The sequence below is a fragment of the Aquarana catesbeiana genome, linkage group LG03, assembly GCF_042186555.1.
Source record: "Aquarana catesbeiana isolate 2022-GZ linkage group LG03, ASM4218655v1, whole genome shotgun sequence".
Taxonomy (NCBI): domain Eukaryota; kingdom Metazoa; phylum Chordata; class Amphibia; order Anura; family Ranidae; genus Aquarana; species Aquarana catesbeiana.
The window spans coordinates 176,291,593-176,316,574 of NC_133326.1; the positions used below are offsets into that span (position 1 = coordinate 176,291,593).

At 41.1% G+C, this 24,982-nt stretch overlaps 1 protein-coding gene across 1 annotated transcript in view; it reads left to right on the top strand.

Annotated features, from left to right (window-relative positions):
* SEMA3A (semaphorin 3A) overlaps nt 1–24,982 on the top strand; it is a 388,300-nt gene that overhangs the window by 119,238 nt on the left and 244,080 nt on the right. The window contains exon 3 of the mRNA XM_073619547.1: nt 3,521–3,583. Coding sequence (XP_073475648.1) covers nt 3,521–3,583 — 63 coding nt within the window. The remainder of the gene's footprint in view (nt 1–3,520; nt 3,584–24,982) is intronic.

Here is a 24,982-nt window from a genome sequence, read left to right on the forward strand (position 1 = left end):
TCCCCAAAGGACATATTTGAGTCCTTTAATCTCCTTCTGGATCGGGACGTTTCAGGCTCTGGCCTTTCCTCCCCCTCCTCCTCGTTGCTGTACTTAGCACGATCCTGCTGTCTATCCGCCATGTGCTCTTCCTCCACTGCGCCGAACGAAAAGGGGCAGGGAATAGAATAGAAAGAACGTCAGGGGCGGGCGGAGTTATACGCATGCGCAGTGTGTATAAATCGTAACGCGCGCGTCTTACGTACGATCTGTGAGCGGAGGAAGGAGCATCGGAGACGCCGATCGTGCTAACGAAGGTAGGATCTAAACTTGGGCCTATACTGCTTCGAAATGGAAGCCTATATTGTAACAAGATTAGGGGAGTTTGGCCTGACATTAGGGTTTGTCTTGTGTTGTGTCTTGCAGAGAAAATGGATGGGTTCAACGACCACAATTTCCTGCCCCTGTTTATTGACAAGTACAGAGAGCTGCCCTGTCTGTGGCAGGTGAGACACCCCCACTATAACCACAAACAGAAGAGGCAGGCAGCGCTGGAGAAACTGCTGGAGTTGGTGAAGCCGGTGGTCCCCACAGCAACCATCCCCTATTTGAAAGCTAAAATTGGTGGCCTGAGGAGCACTTATCTTAGGGAGCGCAAGAAGGTCACGGATTCCCTGAGGTCCGGAGCTGCAGCAGATGACATTTATGTCCCCAGGCTGTGGTACTATGAGAGACTGCGATTTCTGTCAGACCACACTGAAGTCAGGGAATCCCTCTCCACTCTTCCTTCCACTCTTCCTTCCATACCAGCTGAGGCTTCTGATGTCCAACCTGGGCCTTCCAGCCAGGAAGAAGTGGAGGAGCCCAGCTTGAGTCAGGTATAGCATTCTTCTACAGATTTCTGGTCAATAAATAAATGATGTTTACTAGATGTTATTATTGAACACTAATTGCTGCTTGAAAAAAGTGTTTTACATATCAATAGACAGTAGTGGGCATCCAAAATTGGGACAAGAATGCAAAATGCTGGGCTCAGAAGGATAGTCTGTTATATTTGTTAACATTGAATTTGCAGCAGTCAGGAGGTGAAAATTGTGTGTGATTGATGAAAACAATACTAAAACTATGTCCCTTTTTCATACACAGGAAGACCTCAGCCAGGAGGAGGCTGTGGAATGTGGCAGTCAGGAGGAGGCGGGGATTATTAGTGTCAGCCAGGAGGAGGCGGGGATTAGTGGCAGCCAGGAGGAGGCGGGGCTAAGTGTCAGCCAAGAGAAGCCAGGGACCAGTCGCAGCCTGACTGAGTCTCAGGTCCCTCCCCTCCGCCTGCCATATAAAAGGGCCAGGAAGGCCACTCTCAGTCCTGTGCAGGATTCAGCGTACAGGCTGATCCAGGAGGCTTCGGCGTCCCTCAGAGCCTTCCCCAGTCCTGAAGAGGCCTTTGTCTGCATGGCTGCCACCAAATTGCAGGGCATGCAGGAGGGCCAACGCAAGATTTCTGAGGACCTGATTTATAAAGTTCTACGTAAGGGGGAGAGTGGGGAACTGACACACAAGACGGATGTCATGGAGAGGGACGATCCTCCTCCTCCTCCTCCTCCTCCTGCTGCCACAACTCCACCACCACAGCCAAAGCCTGTAAGGAAGCGTGGAAGGAAGACCAAAGAGTGATGGCCCTGGGTTCAGTCTGGTCTGACAAACGCTGCAGTCTCTTGTATGACCACAGCCTGGGGACACAGATGTCATCTGCTGCTTTCCGGATCTCTGGGACTTCTGGACCAGACTGCCCTCCCTTAGATAAGGACTCCTCAAGCCACCAATTTTGCTTTTAAATAATTGATGTCTGCCCCGGGGGTCCAAGGCTTCGCCCACTTCTGCAGTTTCTCCAGCGTTGCCTCCCTCTTTGTTTATAGTTGTGACCCCTTAATAAAATATTTTTCGGTAAATTCTACTCTCCTGTGTGTGTTTTCATCCAAAAAGGACAGTTTGTTGGTGACGATTCAGGTACATTTCTAAAGTACAATGTGAAATTAACAAGGGACAACAACACCAAACAATCTCCTACAGATTAAATAGAACAACATATCAATGGTGTTGTGGGAACTTGTCACAAAAAACACACAAACATTTTCGGGAGTACAAATCAAAATCACCAAAAAAAAATAAATAAAAAGAGAAACACAAAAAAAGATTCTACATTAAAGTAAAAAAACAAAAAAAAAAAAATATGTTGTCAGATGTGAGAAATCAAAATATATTGAGGGAATCCCGATAAATAGTAACGAAAAAACTTTGTGAGAAGTGTGTGTGAATATGAGCATCAAAACGACTTAATTCTTGTCACATTATAAAGAAGAAGAGAGTGCGCTGTATTAAACCATTTTGAACATTGCAGCGTGACGAAAGTGCTTTATCCATTACGAACGCTAAGTTTACCAGAACGAGCTGTCCCGTGTCGGAATTTCTTCTGAGCATGCGTGGCACTTTGTGCGTCAGAACAGGCCACACACGGTCGGAATTGACGCGATCGGATTTTGTTGTCGGAAAATTTTATCTCCTGCTGTCCAACTTTGTGTGCCGGAAAATCCGATGGAAAATGTCCGATGGCGCCCACACACGGTCGGAATTTCCGACAACACGCTCCGATCGGACATTGTCCATCGGCAAATCCGACCGTGTGTACGGGGCATAAGTCTTTTTTTATTGCCTTCATCTATACTAAAAATGGATGTTTTTTTTTTTAGTTCTTCACTGTGGACAAGTGCCTTTTTAGTAGCCTAAAAAGCAAAAATCTGAGTGGACTTTCTGATTTAAGTCCAGCTGCAGTAATTTCTGGATAGAACAGCTGACTGTACTTACCTGGAAATGCTTTTTTATGGTAGAGGAAAGAATACATGCTTATTACATTGACTGAATATGGAAACGTTTCAGGGATAAAGTTAGCTGGAAAAATCATAAATAACCAATCGGCTCTGGAACATTTTATGTGTATTTTATAGTATAGTTTATCAATTCCACCCTTTTTTTTTAAATTAAGTTAATGTGGAACATTGTGTGCCTTTTAAAAGTGGCAGGGAAAAAGATATTTATTTGAACAGAACCAGGTGCTTTTTATCTAGCACATTCTGCATTAAACAATACTCCCATGGAAGAAATTTTTGTTTTTGAGAAATTCTGGTCGCACATGCATTGAAGTTTTTCCAAACACCTTTAAAGGTACCCATACAAAAAGATTCAAGTTATTTTACAAAACTAATGATTATTATGGTACACTTGTGAAGGTTTTCTCTTAAATCCCTGCTGACAGAACTCAGATCTGATGAAAGGGCACAGAAGCCCAGTGGTTTAATTGTTCCTGCCAGCTTCTCTTCCGTATGGGTTACTTGTTTTTTTTTGTTTTTTTTTTAAAGGTGAAGTCCTTTTTCGCATTTAGAAACATGACTAGCACACATTTCAACTTTGGGAATTTTGTTCTTGACTACTATGTATAAATAAAAAATGATGGAAAATTTAATGAGTTGTAATTATGTTAATCTTTTAGATTATTTGGCCTGTAACTAACACCCGAAGAGATGAATGCAAGTGGGCTGGGAAAGACATTACAGTAAGTATTCATGGTTCTTACATAGTAGTGTGTTAAATTCTTATGGTTGGATTTTACTGGTGCAAATATTCCTTGATTATATCCAATAATCGATATAACAATTTAACTGAGAATTTGAAACCTGTCCCCATTCTATTAAAAAATCACAATATTCATAGTTTAAGAAATGTTAAACCAACCTAAGCTTCCTAAAGCTCAAAGAGACTGGAATCACTTTCTTTGAGTTCACAGGTTTGTAAACTTAATATGGTCACTGTTAAATATTCCCATTCTCCCTGCAGTATTATTTTATTTTAAGAGGGATCAACAGATAATAATGATGATATGAAAACAATTACATATGTGTTAGTTTCACTGACTGGTCCAGGCATTCCTTGATTTTTCCTTTCTGGTTGTAATTTTTACAGCAGCTGTATTTCTTTAGCCTCAAGTTATATAGAGATCCCTAATTTGTCTTTTAACACACATATTAAAATCATGTGATGTTTCAGATAACCAGTGCAGTTTAGAATTTTTGGAGGAGGGAGATTGTAATTACAAGATAGTGACAGTTCTGTTTAATGGCTCTTTCACATCTAGGTGTGCAGGGTGTTGCACATGCATAATTGTCAATGAGCCCTTATTGTTGCCTTTAATAAAACACACTAAACTCCAGCACAGAAATGTAAACCAGCAACACAGGAATGAATGGTATTTGACTGACATGCATTTTCATGTACTAAAACTGATGTGTTCTATGGCAGAAAAACTGCAATAGGCAACATACTAGGCTAGGGCAGACATATATATATATATATATATATATATATATATATATATATATATATATATATATATATATATTTTTTTTTTTTTTTTTTTTTTTTCTGTTTATTTTACACAGCTGAGGTGGTAATAGTGATTTCATTGATTGTGGTTTTCCATACATGCTGTTTGTTAAGAGGTTATTACAGTGTCTTAAGTATGTTAAACCTTTTACATACGAAGTACTATTACATATCAATGCTTTTGTTCCCTATGGCACAAGTAGCAAAAGGTTATGTGCATAAAGCATTACTGTTAGACTTCAAGTGCAAAGTTCATCGAGAAACCTTTTTTCTGCAAACTAAGAAATAGAATGTTTGTCTTTGATCTCTGTTTCAGAACACAAAACAAATGTCTGACCTTAAGTCTTTTTTGTTCCTGTAATAAACCCTTAATATGTTAACAAAGGAGACATCTGTTTTACTAACTTGCAAGCCTATTTAAACTGTCCTAGATAAACATAGAATATTTTATTTAGGTGTCATTCTAGTTAAAAATACAACAGCAGAGAAAAAACCTGAAAAAATATTTAGCTGTTTGCATTAGAATTTTAGATTGACACCATTTACCAAATTACTGATGCATTAGGTACTGCAATGCAGGTTGGTGAGATAATAAAGTTTACAATCAACATTCATTATCAACTTTGGTAAATTTTGCCTATGCAGAGTGTTAATATGGCCATTTTGTATTTTGTCCACGTTATACTTTCTAATTGCAACGCTGTTTGTCTATTACCATACTACAGTTAGATCTGAACTTTAGACAATCCTCTAAATTCACTAGTGAAATATACACATGGGAGCCATTTTACCTGCTTAAGGATTAGAATTCCTGTCTAAGGCTGGCCATAGATGGTTCAAATCTGTATTCCTCTCTCAGCACTGTCTTTGTTAATGGGGGAATCATGGTCACCACCCATGGTTGCACGAAATAAATTGACACAGTCTATACCTACAATCTTGATATTTATACAGCCCAATCCTATCTGGCAGAGCAGGAGACTTGATTTTTGCAGTTAAGTAACACCAACAGTTCTTTTTCCTCCCCCAGCTTGTAGCTCATCTCCTTGTCAGCCTGTTCTCTTGTTCTATCAGCATTTTCCCTGCTAGCACATGAGCACTGCAGCACAAGTCATTGGCTCCCAGTACTGATTCTCCCTTTTCCAATATTAACTGTATAGAGAGTTGCAGGAGGGTAATATACAATCAAATACAGGTATTTACACTGCTTGCACTTACAATACAAAATTTAAAATACCTGCAATCAGGTATCTATGAATGCAAAGCTACATTATGTTGCACCTTTTATATATGAATGGACTTTAACCACTTCAATACAAGGCACTTATACACCTTCCTGCGCAGACCAATTTTCAGGTTTCAGCGCTGTCGCACTTTGAATGACAATTGCATGGTCATGCTACACTGTACCCAAACTAAATTTTTATCATTTTGTTCCTACAGATAGAGCTTTCTTTTTGTGGTATTTGATCACCTCTGGGATTTTTATTTTCTGCTAAACAAATAAAAAAAGACCGAAAACTTTGAAAAAAAAAAATGTTTTTTTGTTTCATTTACAAAACTTTATAAATAAGTTTTCTCCTTCACTGATGGGCACTGGTGGGGCTGCACTAATGGGCACTGATAAGGTGGCACTGATGGGCATCAATGAGGTGGCACTGATAGGCGGCATGGATGGGCACTGATAGGAGGCACTGATGGGCACTGATAGGTGGAACAGATGGGCACTGATAGGTGGCATGGATGGGCGCTAATAGGTGGCATGGATGGGCATGGATGGTCACTGATAGGTGGCACTGATGTACTGTAATGTATGTCACTGATGGATGCCAATCAGTGCCAGACAATAATGCCTGCTAATCAGTGATGCCCATTGTGGGCACTGATTGGCATCCATTGTGGGCACTGATTGGCATCCCTGGTGGTCTAGGGTGGCATACCTGGTGGTGACATCCCTGGTGGTCCTAGTGGTGTCTCTGGTGGTTCTAGTGGCATCCCTGGTGGTCCAGGGCATCCTTGGGGGGAATTACTGAAAATCGATCAGCACAGATCGGCTTTCCTCTACTCTAACAGACGCGAGTGAGAAAAAGCCGATCACCGGCTCTTCCTCTTTACACTGTGATCAGCCGTGATTGGACATGGCTGATCACGTGGTAAAGAGTCTACGTCAGAGACTCTTTACCTAGATCACCGCAATGCATGCCCCCGGGGGGGTGCAGCTGCTCAATAGCCTGAAGACGTCATATGATATTGAAACCACTTTGCCACTTTGCCGCTGTCATTCTGTTATATGGCAGACGGCAAGTGGTTAACTTTAATCTCAAATGACAATTGAATGCAGGTCATATGCATTATAGTAAAGGTTTTGTCCAGACAGTTTCCATGTTTAGGTTACAGTAATTGTTGATTACTGTAAATGAATTAATGTGCAATATGACAAATATATATTATGTGTATGTGTGTGTATGTGTATATATGTGTATATATATATATATATATATATATATATATATATATATATATATATATTGCAAATAAAATTATAGAAAAATTCTCCAAAATTCAAACATCTGTTTAGAAAAATGTATAAAAAAAAAAGAAGACAAAGTCCTGAACAGAACTATGGAGCATTGAAAAAATATTCACCACACCCCTATACCCAGACACTCTTACTTCAAATCTCTTGCTATGCACATGCTAAACGCTGCTAAGCTATGTGAACCAACCTTGTGGGGCAAAACCCACGCCCCCTCAATCAAATGGTTTCAGAGAATTGACAAAATCACCAAAATGGAAGAGCTTATAGCCATTCCCATGACAACATTTTACGTTCAATACATTTTTATTAAATATTTCACATAAGGTAAACAGAGAAGTTGGTGTAATCAATAATACATGTTTACATACAATCTGAAACAAAGGGTCAAACATGGGCGCACCGATGGAACATGAGGTATAACTACCGAGCATCCTTGTTTATATCACATCAGTAGATTAAAGGGGTAGTCGAACCACCATCCCCCTCAAGGCACCCCTCCTGGGATCAATCTGTGTCATGAGGAGAAGGGCCACCCCGCCCCCCCGTCTAAGGGTTCCCAAAGGCAAGCTCATGTGTAGATAGCGTTGGATCCTAAAAAAAAATTCCTGAGAGAGATCGTATGCTATGGTACAAACAAATTAACAGTAAATATTACCATATAATTGGTCATAAAATCACTGCAATGAACTAAGATCTTGGAGTACCAAGTCAGTCAAATACCATAGTACCAGCAGCAGTGAACATTAGTGTGGGGTACATTACCGTGCTCATAGCAGGCCCTAGCTCAACCAGCTAGAAACAAAGAGAGGGAAAACAATCTCCTAAAAATTAGGGTAGGAATGGGGATTGGGATTTGGACGTTTAGGTGAGAGGGCCCTAGTAAATGCTAGGCCTAGGAAGTACATAAAAAAAAGAAGAAAAAGGCATTTAACAACTTCAAACACCATGGGTCTGACTCCCAGAGTACATAGAATGTGGATTTGTACTAGGAGAGAAGAAGCATGGCAGGTAAGTTGCACAATTTCTATTTCTCGCTGCCGCTGTGGTACAACTTGTAATATAATAAGAAAAAGAAAAAAAGGAAAAAATTATATTAAAAAGAGAAGAATCCGATACTAGTTAGTAACTTGTAATGCTCGTATCAGTTCCCTGAAAGGCCTATGTAATAGTGGAAGTTTTTACGGGAAGGATCTTATGGATTCTGTTTCCTTGTACCCATCTCGGCTATTCCTAAAAAATACCCCAGACATTGGAGATGACCATGAGAGTTGCTTGTGATCCGATAAAGGAATTCCAAGGTCAGGGATGGAGTAACACCAAATCAAGTGTAATGCCGTGTACACACGGGAGGACTTTTCGACCAAACTCGTCCACCGGAACAAATCCGTTGGACAATCCGACCATGTGTGGGCTTCATCGAACTTCCGACTGACCTTTTCAGTCGAAAATCAGACGGACTTTAGATTTCAAACATGTTTCAAATCTTTCCAACGGATTCGAGTCCAGTCGAAAAATCAGTTCGTCTGTATGCTAGTCTGACGGACGAAAACCGACGCTAGGGCAGCTATTGGCTACTGGCTATCAACTTCCTTATTTTAGTCCGGCATATATCATCACGTACGAATCCGTCGGACTTTGGTGTGATCGTGTGTAGCCAAGCCCGTTTGTTCAAAAGTCTGTCAGAAGTCCGTCAAAAGTCCGTCAAAAGTCTGTCGGAAAGACCGTCGGACCTTTGATGCCGAAAAGTCCGCCCGTGTGTACACGGCATAAGGTATAATAGCAAGAAGAGAAAAGATAGGGGGAGAGAGAAGATAGGAAAGAAGAAGTAGTGACCTGAACAGTCCCGCACCATCCCGAGTATCTATAAACCAGATCAAGGGGTGAGCTTTAGCTGCAGATATTAGGTCCAGGGTTCCCAGATGGCTTCATATTTCTTCATAGTATCTAGTAGTGTGCTTACCATCTTTTCCTGGCCCATAATCCAGAAGACTTTTCATGGATCCCACATGACCACAATTCCAGAAGCACAGGGAAGAGGACGTGGGATACATTTTGGATAGTTTCAGGGGGACAAGGTACCATCTCATTAGCACCTTCAGATTCGCTTCAGCAAGGGCTGTATTCAGAATTCCCTTAAAGGTGTAATATGATGCCCTGTGATAGTTAGCTAGACTTCAAGTTTGTCCCTTCTCCCATTCCAGCATGAAGAGGGTCTTTGAATCCATCTTAGCTAGTGTCCAATATATCAAAGATATCCCACCCCTCTGCTCTGTGTTTTGCCCACACCAAAATTCATAGTCAGTAAGTGTTAAAGGATCAGGTGCAGAGGACCTTAAGTTGTGGAGAAAGTTCTTTATCTGATGTAGTCGGTAATGTTACGCTGAGGGCATATATAATTTGCTTACACAGTGAGGGGTCAGTGGGATGAATGAAGTGTCCTATCCTGTCCATCCCCTTGTTCAGCCACCAGCTAAAGGCCTCAATATCCATACCAGGGGGATAAAGGGGATTGTGAAAGATATGAGAAAGTGGGTGCGATTTGGAGATCAGATGTGGGTTAGTTTTGAGGTTGTCCCATATGACGAGGGAGTGAGAGAGCATGGGAACCATGATTGCAGGTCTAGACTTGGGGGGGCGCCAGAGAAAAAAATCTGGCATGTAATGAAAGGCAGCTTGGCGTTCCATGTGTACCCAGTCTGGATTAGCCACTTTAGAGTATATGAATAAAAGCTGAGATCGTTGAGTGGCCTGGTAGTACCAGAACAGGTTCAGTAGTCACACTCCTCCCCTATCTCTAGCTCAGTAGAGGGTCCCCTTGGAGACTCTATGACCTTTTGTTCCCCAGATAAAGCTTAATATCTTGGATTGGAACTGTCAGAGTTAGTCCTTGAGGATTGGAATGGGGAGGCTCCTAAACAGGTGGAAGATTCTAGGTAGCAGAGTAATTTTTGTCCTAGCTTTCCAGGTCTGCTTTTAATTTGCGGTACATCAGTGGAAACTTTACTGTATAAAAAGGCAGTCCACTGAACCTGCCAGGCTAACCACCTGATAGGGAATTATCATAGTGCTCCAGGTAAACCGAAATTGTGGTTTTAATCGCTTGACTAAATTAACAGGCAGATTTATGTTTAGGACCATTGATTTCAAGAAGTTTACTTTCAAACCCGAGACTGTGCCAAAACTGTCCAACAATTTACAAATATTAGGTAGTGATATTAGTGGTTAGGTGATGAAAAGCAGAATGTCATCCACAAAAAGTGCGCATTTGTGCACTTGTGAGCCGCACCGTACCCCATGTATATCTGGATAGACTCTTATGGCTATGGCAAGTGTCTCAATGACAATGGCAAAGATCAGGGGGATAAAGGGCAGCCCTGCCTGGTGCCTTTGAAGATCAGGAAGGATTCGGAATAATATCCTTGCAGACAGATTTTAGCTTCTGGGTTTGAATACAGAGCTCTTATCACATTCATGAAGCTATTACCAAAGCCCAAGCATTGTAAGATTGGCTTAATGAATGACCAGCACACTGAATCAAATGCCTTCTGTAAATCCAGAGATAACAGAAAGCCCATCTAATTTGATCGGGTCCCTGTCTTCCAGGTACAAAGCCGACCTGGTCCTTATGGATATAGAGTCAAATAAAGGCAGAAATACGGTCTGCAAGGATCTTTGTCAGGATTTTGAGGTCATTATTTATTAAAGATATGGGGCGGTAGTTGGCGACAGAGCTAGGGTCCTTGCCGGGTTTGGGGATTACCGAGATAAAGGACGAATTTAGGAATTTGTCTAGCCGGGTTCCTTTGCGTAGTTCATTGAAGAAACAAGCCAAATAAGGTGCTAATGTGGTAGTAAAGTATTTGTAATATAGGACGGAGAAAGTGTCTGGACCAGGGGTAAAGTGACTTTTCAAGTTTTTGATGACCCAGGATATCTCCTCTGCCGATATTGGTGTTTTTCAGTTCGTCTCTGTGATGACTCTCAAGTTTCAGAATCTTGATAGTACTGAGAAAGGACTCAAATAAGTTATCTGGAGCCTCCTTTACTGCACTATATAGTTTCTTATAGAATTTGTGGAAAGCTTCCATGATTTTTTTGGGGTTTTGTGAGAGCGTGCCACCTCCAATTTTGATTTTGTGTAAAACGTGCGACCTCAGTGTAGGGGTCAGCGTGGCAGCCAGCATGGAACTCGCCTTATCCCTCAAGTGGTAAATGCGGGCCCCGCTCCAATGTAAACTTTTTTCTGCTATAGCGGTGAGGGCTAAGTTTAATGTCATATGAGCAGCATCCAATTTCTCAGTCGATACTGATGAGTGGTTACATTTATGTTGTTTATTTAGAAGCAATAATTCACATTCTAACTGTTTGATATCTGATCTCTGCGCTTTCCGTAACTGCAAAGCCATTTGAATGAGTTTCCCTCTGATAGTGGCCTTATGGGCCACCCATAGAGGGGTTGCAGAAGTATCTGTTAAGTCATTAAGTAGGAAAAATTCCATAATAGCCTTTTCTATTTTGTTCGCATGAGCCTGATTACTAAGGATGGAGACATTCAATCTCCAGTTGCCTCTGTTTTTTTGCTCTGTAGGTCACCCAATAACCAAAAAGAGCAGTGAGTGGTCCAAACAGACAGAGTCCTTTATGAAAGACTTCGTCACCCAGGGGATGTTGGCTACTGGGATACTGATTGATTCCAGTGAATTAATTGTGTGGGCTAGAGAAGTGGGTGTAATCCCGCAAAGGGGGGTTCACCTCTCTCCAGATTTCTATTAATCCCTGTTGATAAATCTGTCTGGCCACATTGAGACTCTGGTGGGACGAATGAGTCCTCTATCTAACAAGCGAGATTTATCTAGCCCCGTATCAAAAGCTAAATTAGAGTCCCCTCCAAAAATGACTGTCCCTTCTGTAAGTGGATGTAAAGATCTAAACATGGAATTAAAGCATTTGGCTTGGCCTTTGTTTGGGACATAGTAAGAGATCAAGGAGTAAAGATGGTCATCAATAAGGCCTTTAACTAGTATAAATTTGCCCTCTGGGTCCTTAAATTCTGAGGTAAGTGTGAATTTGCAGTTATGGGAGAATAGTATAGCTACCCCCTTCATTTTAGTTTCCGCATTAGCGAGGTGAAAGTTGGGGAATTTGGGGTGGAGGAATGAGGGGGAATAGGAGCTGGGAAAATGAGTCTCTTGTAAGAATAGAATGTCTATTTTTTGGGTATGGTAGTATTGGAAAACGTTCCTGGGTTTAACTGGAGAGTTTATACCCTGCACATTGTGCGATGCAATGCGCAAGGGAGTATTGGGTGCAGTGGGGTAAGCCATGGAGCAGAGTGAGAGAGAAAGCCAGTGAGCTATCATCACTTATCCTCCATAAGATGTCGAGCTCCATGCTAAGGGAAAGGAAACCTTGTACTGTAAGACAAGAAAGGAACTAGGGATGGTGTGAGGCTATACCAGCCACTGAAAAAGAGGAAAAGTTAGTAAGAAGGAAAGAGTAGAGAATTAAGAGCGAGAAAAAATAAAACATATTAGAACACAAAGGGCTTGGGTGGAGCCACCCCCTGTGCCCTTAGTCACAAAACAACTTCCCTCTAACAAGAGGGGAGATGCCGACCAGGAACGGGGAAAAACCATGTCTCCTAGGGCAGGGGTAGGTGCATGAGTACCGCTCTGGCTGCGACACCCCCAAATTAACAACATAAAAAGGAAGATACCATCCAAGTAGGTCATAGAGGTTGCCACCATTCCTGGTATAAGGAAAAAAGAATAACCCCTCAAATGATTGGTGGGACTTTAAAGGCAACGGAGTAATAAAAAACAACAATTTTATTGGTACAAATATACAAATATACAAAAATATGATAATGTTCACATATTACAAAGGAGAATAAAAATTATGAATATACTAGTGTATACTCAATCGGTCCGCATCAAAACAGGAGGAGATGAACCATCAAATCAGAGGGTGAGAGAGTAGGGAGGAAATAGGGGGAAATCCCCTACGTTGTAGGTCAAAGCCCAGAGAACCCGGGGGGCCAACCTTTCACGGGGTAGTCAAAAAGGGAGCACATGAGAAAAATGTCCCGCAAGAGGTAGGGCCAATGTGTCAGAAGTGCCAGACTCCATCTTCATGGAGGGAAACCTTCCTTGGCTTTCTTGGTTTTGGTGCTTCCTTGGCTTTTTTGGATGTTTGCCAAAGAGAAGTGAGAGGGCTAGAGAGTGGTGGTCGCTTCGCCGTACTTGCCGTTGAGGTTTGCATCAGCGACGGGGGATCCATGAATATGATGCCCAGCTTCTGCAACAGGTGTTCCCTCTCGGGAAAGGAGGAAAATCTGAATGGTTTGTTGCTGATCTCAAACTTGAGGCTGAAAAGGATTAGCCATCAGTATTTGATGTTCTTCTGTTGAAGAGCCGACAGTAGGGGTTTGAGTGTCTGTCGCCTATGGATCATAGAAGGGGATATGTCGACAAATATCTGGATTGGATGCCCCATAATTTGTAGTTGGGTGGAGCGGGCTCTTTTCATCTCTTCTTCTTTAATCCCATAATATTGGGGTTTCATCACAATGTCTTTAGGTAGCACGTCAGAGCGGGGAGGGCCCAGGGCCCTATGAGCTTGGTTCAGTTCCAATCTGTGAGGGCAAATGTCTGGGATGAGCTCCTTGATGAGGGAGCAAACTGCGTCATGTATCTCCATGATGCTTTCCGGCAGGCCTCTAATCGTGAAATTGTACCTTCTAGACTTATTTCTAGGTCGTCGATTTTGGCCATACCAAGGTCAAGTTGATTATGTAGGTCTTGTATGCGATCAGTGTTCTGGTTTGCCCTTGCAACTGTGGCATCCACTTTGGTCTCAATAGTTTTAATACGAGTGCCCAGATTCTGTAAATCCTGTTTGATTTCTAAGGCAATCTTGGCAGCAGTCTGTGACAGGCCCCTGCCAAGCATTTCAGCAAATTTGGTGAAGATAAAAGCCATGTCTTTCTGGTGCAGGGGGAGCTGTGTAGAGCCAAGCGGATGATCTGTGGGCCTAGGAGAGGGTGCTGTCATGGAGGACATTAAGAGATCATCCAGGGTCTGGTTTATGAGGGACTCTGTGTATGCTGGTGAGGCCAGGTCTCTGTAGGCTGTTTGTGTGTGTGTAACTTCACATACCTCCTCTGTGTGTTGGTCCCGCCAGGGAGCAGTTCCAGGGATCCCTGCAGTAGCAGCCTCTTGAGCCGGCCATTCCACCGACATCTTTGTATTTTCGGCCGCCTCTCGCACCGTGGCGAATTGTGCCTGTAAACTCCCCTGTGCTGTCCTCGCGGACATGTGACTGCTCTGGGGATTGTCTGCACTGTCAGGCGAGCATGTGGTGGGGTGTTGAGTGATATCGCTTGTTACAGGGAGTGTTAATCAGCCGGAGCGGGACAGAACTCCGGGGTTAAGCGTCCATACCTCAGAGCTCCGCGCATGTGCCCCATGACAACATTTTAAAACAAACTACTTCCTGGTCTTGTTGGTTGCATTTTAGAACCACCACTGAATATATTCAAACCATGGACCCTAAACCTAAATGAATAGGAAAAATACCCAGGATTTTTCTTCTTTTTTTTTTTTACTGGGTTGGAGGTATATGCGCCCCTGTTTCAGCCAACCCCGCCCATATCCCCTGCCGCTCTCGCATCCATCCTCTTCTCCTTTCCCTATCCCTCTCTCCAATTCCTTCTCCTCCCTCTCCCATCTCACCACCCTCCTTACCACACCTCATTATCACCCCAAACGAACTAATGTACCTAACCATGTCCGTCAGCAGGTCTGCCAACGATGCAAACCCCGCCCAGACGTATATAAATACCACCCTATATAATTAACCCCCATGAAGACTTTTCTCATCCACTACTATACAGAGATTACACAAACCAATCTCTCTTAATTCAAGAAACCAGCTCAATTCACAGCACAGTCAACTCCAACACGGATTTGACTTCTCTAAAAATAACTCCCTTCGGGCCTACGAGTCACAAGGTTTGTTAATACTCACCATATAACTTTTACTACTCCATTGTATTTCCATAAGAGCATTATAGCATTGTTATACAACTTTTTGTCATTATATTTGGGTTAAACGATAAACCACTGTTACGGTTATGGTATGCATGTATATCTTTAGGCCATTGGGCCCATGTAAATTCCGGCATTCTATGCTCATCCAGTTCTGTATTCTTACTTTGAATATCCTTAATACAATATTATGGAAACGAAAAAATTTAGAAAAGAAAAAAATAAGCAATGTTGACACCATTGTATCTTTCCGTGAGGGTTTCCATTTATCCAGATCACGGTATAGCAAGTAGTGCCTAATCACATCCAACTGGACTTGTCCTGTAACGTTGAAATAATCCTATCTAAACAATGTTCTTTTTTTCCAAGTATTCCCAAGCTTTCCCAATCTCTATTTTACACTATTCCTATCTATAACTGCCTATTTCTAGCTATATTATAGACTTTTATAAATACAAATTGAATTGAAATTAAAAATGAAATCTGGTTCCAACATACGCCTTTTTTTTAAAGAACCACTGATAAATTAATACTCATTTGGGAAAATTAGGTTATTAACTAAAGACAAATTGATTGTTCACTTTACAGGGGAATTTTCCGTAGAGATCAGTAAATGGGTTGAAGATCTGCTGACTTCCATCATCCAATCATGCTCAAGCAAAGTTCTATTTTTTATTTTCCAAGCACATGATTGGGTATTCTTTGCAATTTGAAATTTAACCACATTCACTAATGTCTGGTGAACATTCTCTTGCAAAGTACAACTTCTCTTGTCCTTAGTAAATCAACCCCAATATCTTATACATTTGTGTTGCCTGTGGCAATCAGTTATATTAGATGTTTCTCTTTAGTCTGAACATATGCTGCATATATTTGAAACAGAAACCATATCTGATTTTTTTAAGTAGTGGAATAAAATTCTTACAACACAGCACAAAAAACAGGTATACAGTAGCTACAAGCTCAAAAAGCACCATGATTTTCACTAGCCTCTCTTTGTCAATGTGACCATATTTCTACCATGTGCCAATAAGGTGATTACACATTTGACCACCATATTATACAGTAACAGTGTTTTACAGGTATTGTATGTATGTCAGCTCTCTAAGTGCTGCGGTAGACCTTAAACATTAAGATAAACAGAGAGGTCACTTTATAGGAATAATCCAGCTCAAAGACCTCATAAACCTATCAACATCATTGATTGATGATTTAATGAGTGTTCCCTGCTTCTGGAGATAAATATTTAGCTTTACCTCCAGCTTCCTGAATGTATTCACAATTGGCAGGCTTCTGAAGTAATACCAATCCCCTTCAGCCTATGATTAGTTACTACTTAGACAGGTTTTCTTCAGAGCCATAAATTCTACATGCAAAATTCGTGTTGCCTTTTTTTAAAGTGATAATTAGGATAATTTGGGTCTATTTATTGGTATTATCCCATAACATTGTATAATAGGTTGTTAAAAAGCTCCAATGATGTTAGGAGTGGAGACAACTTTCCCCAAGTTATACATTAAGTTATATTTTGAGTTGAGTGGCTGACTCCTCTAAGCATTGAGACCTTATAAGCATATTTTTTTTCACGGAAAAATGATTTTACTGAAATTGCAAATGCTTTTAAAGTTCTATAGCCTTATTATGCAAGTATTGCATAGCAGGGTTCTTTTTAAAACTTTAAACTTTAAAAAATGTATTGATATAGCTAAAATGTAAACTTTAATGGACATACTGTACTTGGCCATAAATAGGTAAAATATATATAACAAAATATATCTTACATAAACTGGTTGAAGTACCACTGGTCTGGAACAAGAATTTCCTGTATGAAAGCTACTCTGTAGGCAAACAGCTAAGTACAATGAAAAAATACATATATGAGAGCTATTTTATCTTTCAAAAGATTTGTCTTTCTGTCTATCCAGTTCTGGGATGTATACATCACTTCCAAGCAAAACATCCTGGCAGGGAAGGGGACCTGACATTTCTCTGCTTCAGGTTCACTTTCACTTACAGACCTCATAGCCACCATTGTCCTGTGAATGGACAGTAAAAGCAGAAGGAGGAAACACTATGATCTTGTGTCTTTGTCAGTGTGCTATTTATAATGCAACACACCTGACTGGCTCCTTGTGCTGTTTTTCCCTCCCAAGTTCTACTTTACAGGGACTGGCAAGTAGAAACCAAGTCAAAATCAGATGCTTACACTACTAGTATTACAAAAATCTGTAATAAGGTATTAATAAGGTACATTATTACATTATTGTCTTATTTACCTGCCTATATTTCAGCTGCAAACAGACAAACCTTAAAGAGGAGTTCCAATCAAAAGTGTAACTTACACTTATCCGCCTCCCCCCTCCAGTGCCACATTTGACACCTGTCAGGGGGTAGGGGGGAGCGGGTACCTGTTTTTGACAGGTACCGTTTCCCACTTCCTAGTGATGGGGCCGCTGCCCCCTCCTCCTTCTTCTGCCGCCGGACCAATTAGAAAGTGCAGCCCCCCCACACATAAGCAGTAGGAGACCCGCTGTGTTCCCTTACCAGGAATGGTGGCGGCGGCTGCACCTGACAGTCGATCCAAAGATCAGCTGGAGTGCCAAACTCGCGGGCTCCCTGGACAGGTATGTGTGCATATATTAAAAGTCAGCAGCTGCAGTATTTGTAGCTGCTGACTTTTATTTTTTTGTGGGGGGGGGGGCTGGACCTCCTCTTTGACTGTGCATCTGTCTAATTTAGTTTAACTTTGATACTCTGCTATTTTCCATTGCAACATCCATGAGGCTTAACAGTAAGTAATGGTAAGAGGATTGCAGTTAGCCACAAAGTTATGAAAAGTCAGGACACAGTAATAAAATGAAACTGTCAATATTGAAAGGCTCAGAAGTAACTTCTCTGACTAGGGCCCCTTTCACACAGGTGATCTGGTCAAGTCTGCCTGTCAGTTTTTCAAGTGGACCTGATCGGATGGCCCATGTATCCCTATTCCCTCTGGGACTGGCGGGTGTAAACGGACTTGTGTCTGTTTACACCCGGCTACCTCCAATCTAATCTGGTCTTAACAATAGGAAGTATCACACGGAGCCTGTCCTCAATGAATAAGCATGCTGTACTGTATTGGCCACAGCCTCTCACATATGGTTGGTATCGGAGTTTAGCACATTTGAATCAGAACAGCATGTGCTCTGTATAACCGCTACCCCTAAAAAATTGGACAACACAGACACATGGCAATTAGCACAATAACTTACAAATGGTGTATGAATAATGGCGTGCAAATGTGCTCCAGAAAATGTACAAATGCAGACAGCGCAGTAAAGTTGGTTAATCTATCCATCACTAATGGTAATGCTGTTTTTTGGCATCTGATTCAGCAATTGAAAATGTTAAATGTCTGCATTTCCTGAAAACCGCTGTGAACTAAGTGTTGTATTCATACTTAGCACCTGACTGTACACAAAAATATTAATGTGTTTCATAGCATCAATAAACCAGTGTCATGTTCACTCTGTTAAAAGTCTTTTGCTTGAACGTTGGGTGTCTTCCAGATGGCAGGATGTGCTGCATTCTTTTCTGTTGCCAATTTCTTGGATGGATTTTTCTTTCTTCAAAACCACTGACATAATTTGAAATGAAATCCAAGACATTCTCAAAATGTACTGAGTTTTATGTTAACAGTTACTTTGTGTGATTCTGTGTGTATTTTTTTAGAGCATTGGTGTATCCATCATGTTTTATTATATCTGATTTCATTGTTTTATTTTGTAGTGACAGTATATGAAGTTTAGAAACACTTGTTATTACTCTGTAAAGGTTCTATTTTATTTTTTATTTTTTCTGCGCAATGGTTTGACACAGAGCAGCCCCAATCCTTCTCTTCTTGGGTCCCCCACTGGTGTCCCTGGCTCCTCTCCCCACTGAGTGCCACCATGGTAAGCTGCTTGCTCTGGGGGCACTTGTGCGGGCTTGCTCCCAAGCCAGCTCTATGATTTCATTGAGACACAGAGTGTGTCTCTGCCGCAACTTAAAGGAGTTGTAAAAACAAAAGGTTTTCTATGCATTAAGATAAAAAATCTTTATTGTGTAGCAGGCCCCCCAGCACCCCCTAATACTTACCCTGAGTCCCTTCTCTATCCAGCGATGTCCACGATTCCCTTGGCCATCTGGGACTCTTCTCCTGATTGGCTGGAGCATAGCCACAGCTCCATTGGCTCCCATGGCTGTCACTCAAAGTCAATTAGCCAATCAGGGGAGAGAGGGGGGCCGGGCCGGGGCTCCGTGTCTGAATGGATACACGGAGCTCTGACCCAGCTCGGGAACCCCCATAGAAAGCTGCTGGCTGTGGGGGCACTCATCAGGAGGGAGGGGCCAGAAGCAGCAAAGAGGGACCCGAGAAGAGGAGGATCCAGGCTGCCCTGTGCATATCCACTGAAACCTCCTGCGATGTCTCCCCAAAGTGTGAGCGGCTCGTCCTCCGCTCGATTCATCACGGAGCCGATCTCCGTTCCCTGCAAGCGTTGCGACGCATGGGGACGGAGAACGGCGCCTAATTCAAAAAGTGAAACACACACTATACATACAGTACACTGTAATCTTACAGATTACATTACTGTATGAAATTATTTCACCTCCCTTTTGTCCCTAGTGGTTTCTCCAGTGTCCTGCATGCAATTTTATATTATGAAAACTGTTCTTTCTGCCTGGAAACTGGAGATTGTCCATAGCAACCAAAACCATCCCTTTACATCAAAAGTGATTTTAGACCAGCTAGAAAACAGCAATAATAAATTAGAATCACTCGCAGAATTGAGCAATAGTGATTTGTGGGGAGATCCGTCATCAAACACTGAAAAGTAATGACAGCGACAATTCTGCAACTGAGCAAATTCCAGTGTTTTTGTTGTGATTACATTATTGAATCATTTTTATTATTATTATATTATTATTTGTTATAATTATTTAGAGTTATTTATTATATTATAATTTATGATTTCGTTTTTCAAAATTTATCAAACCCGTAATGTCTACTAGACTCTTGTTTGGACAGATTTAAGTGAGTTATTCCTAAGAATTACAGGCCTACAATATAAAACACCAAATTTCCATGCAAAATAATTGTACCGCTTTCAGCATAAAAAATCTGACATAATCATACCGCCAGGGAGGTTAAAAGTGAGACTTTACAATCACTTAAATGTAATTGCTGCATATGGGCAGCTATACACAGCAGCTTTGGGTCCTCAGGGAAGTTGTTATTAACATTCTTGATGCATTCTGAACAGTCACCTTATGACTGTGTCCATAAGCCCTACCTAAAAATATGGAAATGTGGCGCTCGCAAATGTTATTAAATATGTGTGACCAAGTGTAGATGAGTGCAGATGTGAATATACAAAGCAAAAAAACATATAAATAAAGTCCAAATAAATGTGCCGAATGTTATTTATTTATTTATTTCAGGTACTTATATAGCGCCGCCAATTTATGCAGCGCTTTACATATACATTGTACATTCACATCAATCCCTACCCTCAAGGAGCTTACAATCTATTGTCCCTAACTCACATTCATACATACTAGGGACAATTTAGACAGGATCCAATTAACCTACCAGCATGTCTTTGGAGTGTTCTGAATGTTATATTTTGTATTCGCATCTGCACTCATCTACACTTGGTCACACATGTTTAATAACATTTGCGAGCGCCACATTTCCATACTTTTATATTTCTAGTGAGTAGCACTTTGTGTGTGGCAGCTGCTTTAGTTTTCTTTTTCACTGTTTTTTCACCATTCAGCATGAGTTTAAATTTTATATTATGCACATAAGCCCTACCTGTGCAGATTCTACCCACCCTTATCTAACAAAGCAGGGAAAAAATCTGTGGTGATAGGCAATGGGCTGTTACCCAGAGCAACCAATCAGACATCTGAAGTTTGCTATTGATACATTAATTGTGTTTACGTTTTTGTTCTTGTTTTTTGCTTGATTAAGTCTATGCGGTTGAGTTTCAAGAGGTAAAAAGGCTATTCACCTTGCAAGGGAATTTTCACTTTAATAAGTTAATGGGCTGCACTTTGCTGAATTTAATCTTCCAATCATGTGCAACTAGAAATAGTTTTTTTTCAATTCTCCTTGAATTGGACATTCTTTGCAAAGTGAAATTTCACCACATTGAAGTTAAATGAAAATTCTCTTACAAAGTGAACAGACTATTTGCCTTTAGTAAATCAACTCCCATGAATGTTATCACATTACTCAATGAACCAACATGACCTCAGGACAAGTCACGTTCAGACTTATGAATTACAGAGAGACAACAAAGTACAGGGAAATTTATAGCACTTGGTTCTAATTCTGGATTTTTTTTTCACAGTCCAAGCACTTTGTGAGTGTACAGGTGGGTTTGTAAAACATTCTCTTTCAGATATTTGAATTTGTAGAGATCACTTTTTAGAGTATAAAGTGCAATGTATGCCAAACACTAACAACCCTTGTCCCTTCATAGCAAAATCACAGTTTTTACTGAGCTGGAATGCCTATTTCACAGATTTAGGCTGTTTTACTCACCATCACACCTCTACATATTCAGAGGAAGTCAGATTGTCTCACTAAGGACTAGGAGGATGAAATTAAAGTGCTGAAGTGTTAGAGAGGCAGGTTAGCAGTACTTCAGCTGTCATTGCACAGTCATCTGAATGTTGACAGATTGGCCAGTGTCAACAGCCCCAGGAGACTGTTTGTTAGAAAATGCTGCGTAGTGTGGATGTACAAATGGGGGCTGACAACAGGGAATATATCACCAGTCCTTTTTTTGGATTTCTTGAAAATTATGATAACTTTCCAAAAATGTGAAATATGCTAGAAGAGTTTACATTTTGAGCTAGAAATTGCTGTTTGTGTATTCTGTTTTGTGACTCCTTTTTATTGTCAATCTTGTCGTAGCTTTGGTTATAATGCATACTGTATACTGCATTTTATATCATAAAGGGTTTTCTTAAGCTCACCATACACCTTACAATCTGACCATACTTTTCTAAGATTTACCAAAACTATACAAGATAAAAACCTATTCAAATGATATCCTAACAGGCAAGTCCTTTTTCTACATAGTTATTGGAGATTGTACTGTTAGATTGTAACTTGTGTGGTGTGGTTAATCTTACAGGTTTATTGAATCTGACATCTCCAAATTGTAAATCATTTCCGGAGAGTTTTCAAAAAATGAGTCTCTGCGTTTTTTCTTTCATTTTCAGTTGTGATTGTTTCCATTATTTTAAAACAAGATCAAACTAATTTCCTTGAATTGCATGTGAATCTAATTCAAGTGATAGTTTTGGCTACTCACCAGACATCTTGTGAGTTAAATATAAAATTCCTTACATTCTATGAGGGTAGGATTCCTCTAGCAATAATAACAGCATTCTTAATACAAAGATCGAGTAGAGAATCCCAGAGAGAACCATTTGATTGACCACATTTTTAAAAATCAATCTGTAGTTAGAAATAATTAAACAAAGCTAAACAGCAAAAACTTTCCAACTTAAAGTATATTGTGAGATTTAGCTTCAAGTGTGAGTCTTCCAGTGACATAGTAAAATCAGTTTTATTTTTTTTTAAAACTTTTATTCATCCAAATGTTCAAAATAACACAGTGTTCTGTTCAAACACAGGTTATTTAGCAAAACAATGAACATAAATGTCTATCAGTCTCCTGACTATTTTGTAGCATAGCTCTATCTATTCCTCTTTAGGACGGAGCCTAGTTTAGGACAATTTTAGGGTAGAGCTTCCCCAGTCTTAGATGTCAGTCTGCCTTAATGGCTGTGTAGGGCGGACAGATCTGGACATGCTTTCCTCAAGTGTCCAGCTTCAAACTGCTCTTGCAGAATACGACAAGCATGCAAACACTGACCAGAGAAGACACTTCTTTGTGGGAAACACCAACCTGACCTTAATTGGCTTCACACGTATTCAGGGACTCTTTTCTTGCTGAAACAGGCAATATCTGCATCTATGCACAATGACAGACCTTTACTCTGTCAAAATATGTAGCAACAAACGTCTTTTATTTGCTTTCTTTTGGTTTGTTAAAGTGGAAGTAAACCCATCGATTTAACAGTTTAAAAAAATAGTCACATTGCTTGTGCTCTCAACCAAACTGTCGAACCATCCGATGGCTGGTGTCATAACTGATCACATGGGCAGCATCATGGCAGTTGAAGATTAAACAGAGGCCAGCTTTCTTGGCTGAAAACTATAGGGGGGTTTACTTCCACTTTACATACTCCAGTGCAAGTACCGTATTTATCGGCGTATAACACGCACTTTTTTCCCCTTAAAATCAGGGGAAAGTCGCAGGTGCATGTTATACGCCGATATCCTGCGATCCCGAGCTGTCAAAATTTCAAAATCGCCGACTGCGATTTGAAAATGGCGCCGCCGGCGCCGAAATACACAGAGCCGGTCCTACTCGGATAGCTCCGCTCGGGACTACCAGTGGAGCCGAAAGTAAACGAGGGCCGCTGGAAAGAGCCGAGGACCGGCTCTGTGTATTTCGGCGCCGGCGGCGCCATTTTCAAATCGCGGTCGGCGATTTTGAAGCCCAGGAAGCAGGAACCGTTGATCGAAGGCTGCACTGGGGCAAGGCTGCACTGGGGAAGGCTGCACTGGGGAAGGCTGCACTGACAAGGCTGCACTGGGGAAGGCTGCACTGACATGGCTGCACTGACATGGCTGCACTGACAAGGCTGCACTGGGGAAGGCTGCACTGACAAGGCTGCACTGACATGGCTGCACTGACAAGACTGCACTGGGGAAGGCTGCACTGACATGGCTGCACTGACATGGCTGCACTGGGGCAAGGCTGCACTGAGAAGGCTGCAATGATGGGCATTTAAATGTAAGTTTTTTTCCCTTCAACTTCCCTCCTAAAAGTTTTTTTTTCCTTAAAATTCCCTCCTAAATTGGGGTGCGTGTTATACGCCGGTGCGTGTTATACGCCGATAAATACGGTACTTTGTTATATCTGTTCAATAAGTGCAAAGATATACCTGTTGATCTAACAGAAATCCAGTGATTCCCCAAATTCTTGCAGTTAGCTGATGACACAGATAAATACATGTTGGTTATTTATTAGAGGGTTTTATTCTTATTCTTAAAGGGTTTGTAAAGAAAAATGTTAAAAACAAAAACAAATAACTAACATGTAATACTTACCGGCTCTGTGCAATAGTTTTGTACAGAGCAGCCCTGATCCTCCTCTTCTTGGGTCCACCGCCAGTGCTTTGGGCCTCTCCCCCTTGCCGAGTGCCCTCATAGCAAGCTGCTTGCTATGGGGTCATTTATGCATGCTCACTCCTGAGCCAGCTCTCTGTGTCCATAATACACAGAGAGCATGGCTCAGCCCCACCTCCACTCCCACCTCACTGGCTGTGGTTGACAAAAGTGGCAGCCAATGACAGCAAACTGACACTGTTATACAAGCTGTACACTCACTAATTTACATTGTAGCAAAGTGTAATTTCTTCAGAGTTGTCACATGAAAAGATATAATAAAATATTTACAAAAATATGAGGGGTGTACTCACTTTAGTGAGATACTGTGTATATATATATATATATATATATATATATATATATATATATAAAACAAAAGCTATAGCACTTTAAGTTCACTGCTTTCTTGTTTCTTGTTACACTTACAAACACTAATTGTGTGACTGGATGATGTCAAATAGTATTCAGTAGAATTTATCCATCCACACCTACAGTATCTAGATGAATGAATCACTCTGCACTGTGTGACACCTGTCCCTCACATCGTAATTCCACATTCCCTTAAAACAAGACAAAAGCTAATAGGACACAGCTTGTAACGCTGCTACAAAAGCATTTGTAAACACAAGAAAATGAGCAAAAAGCCCACCAAGGAAGAGGAGTCAGAAACAAAATAAAACAATCTATGAATGCTCTTTATTCATC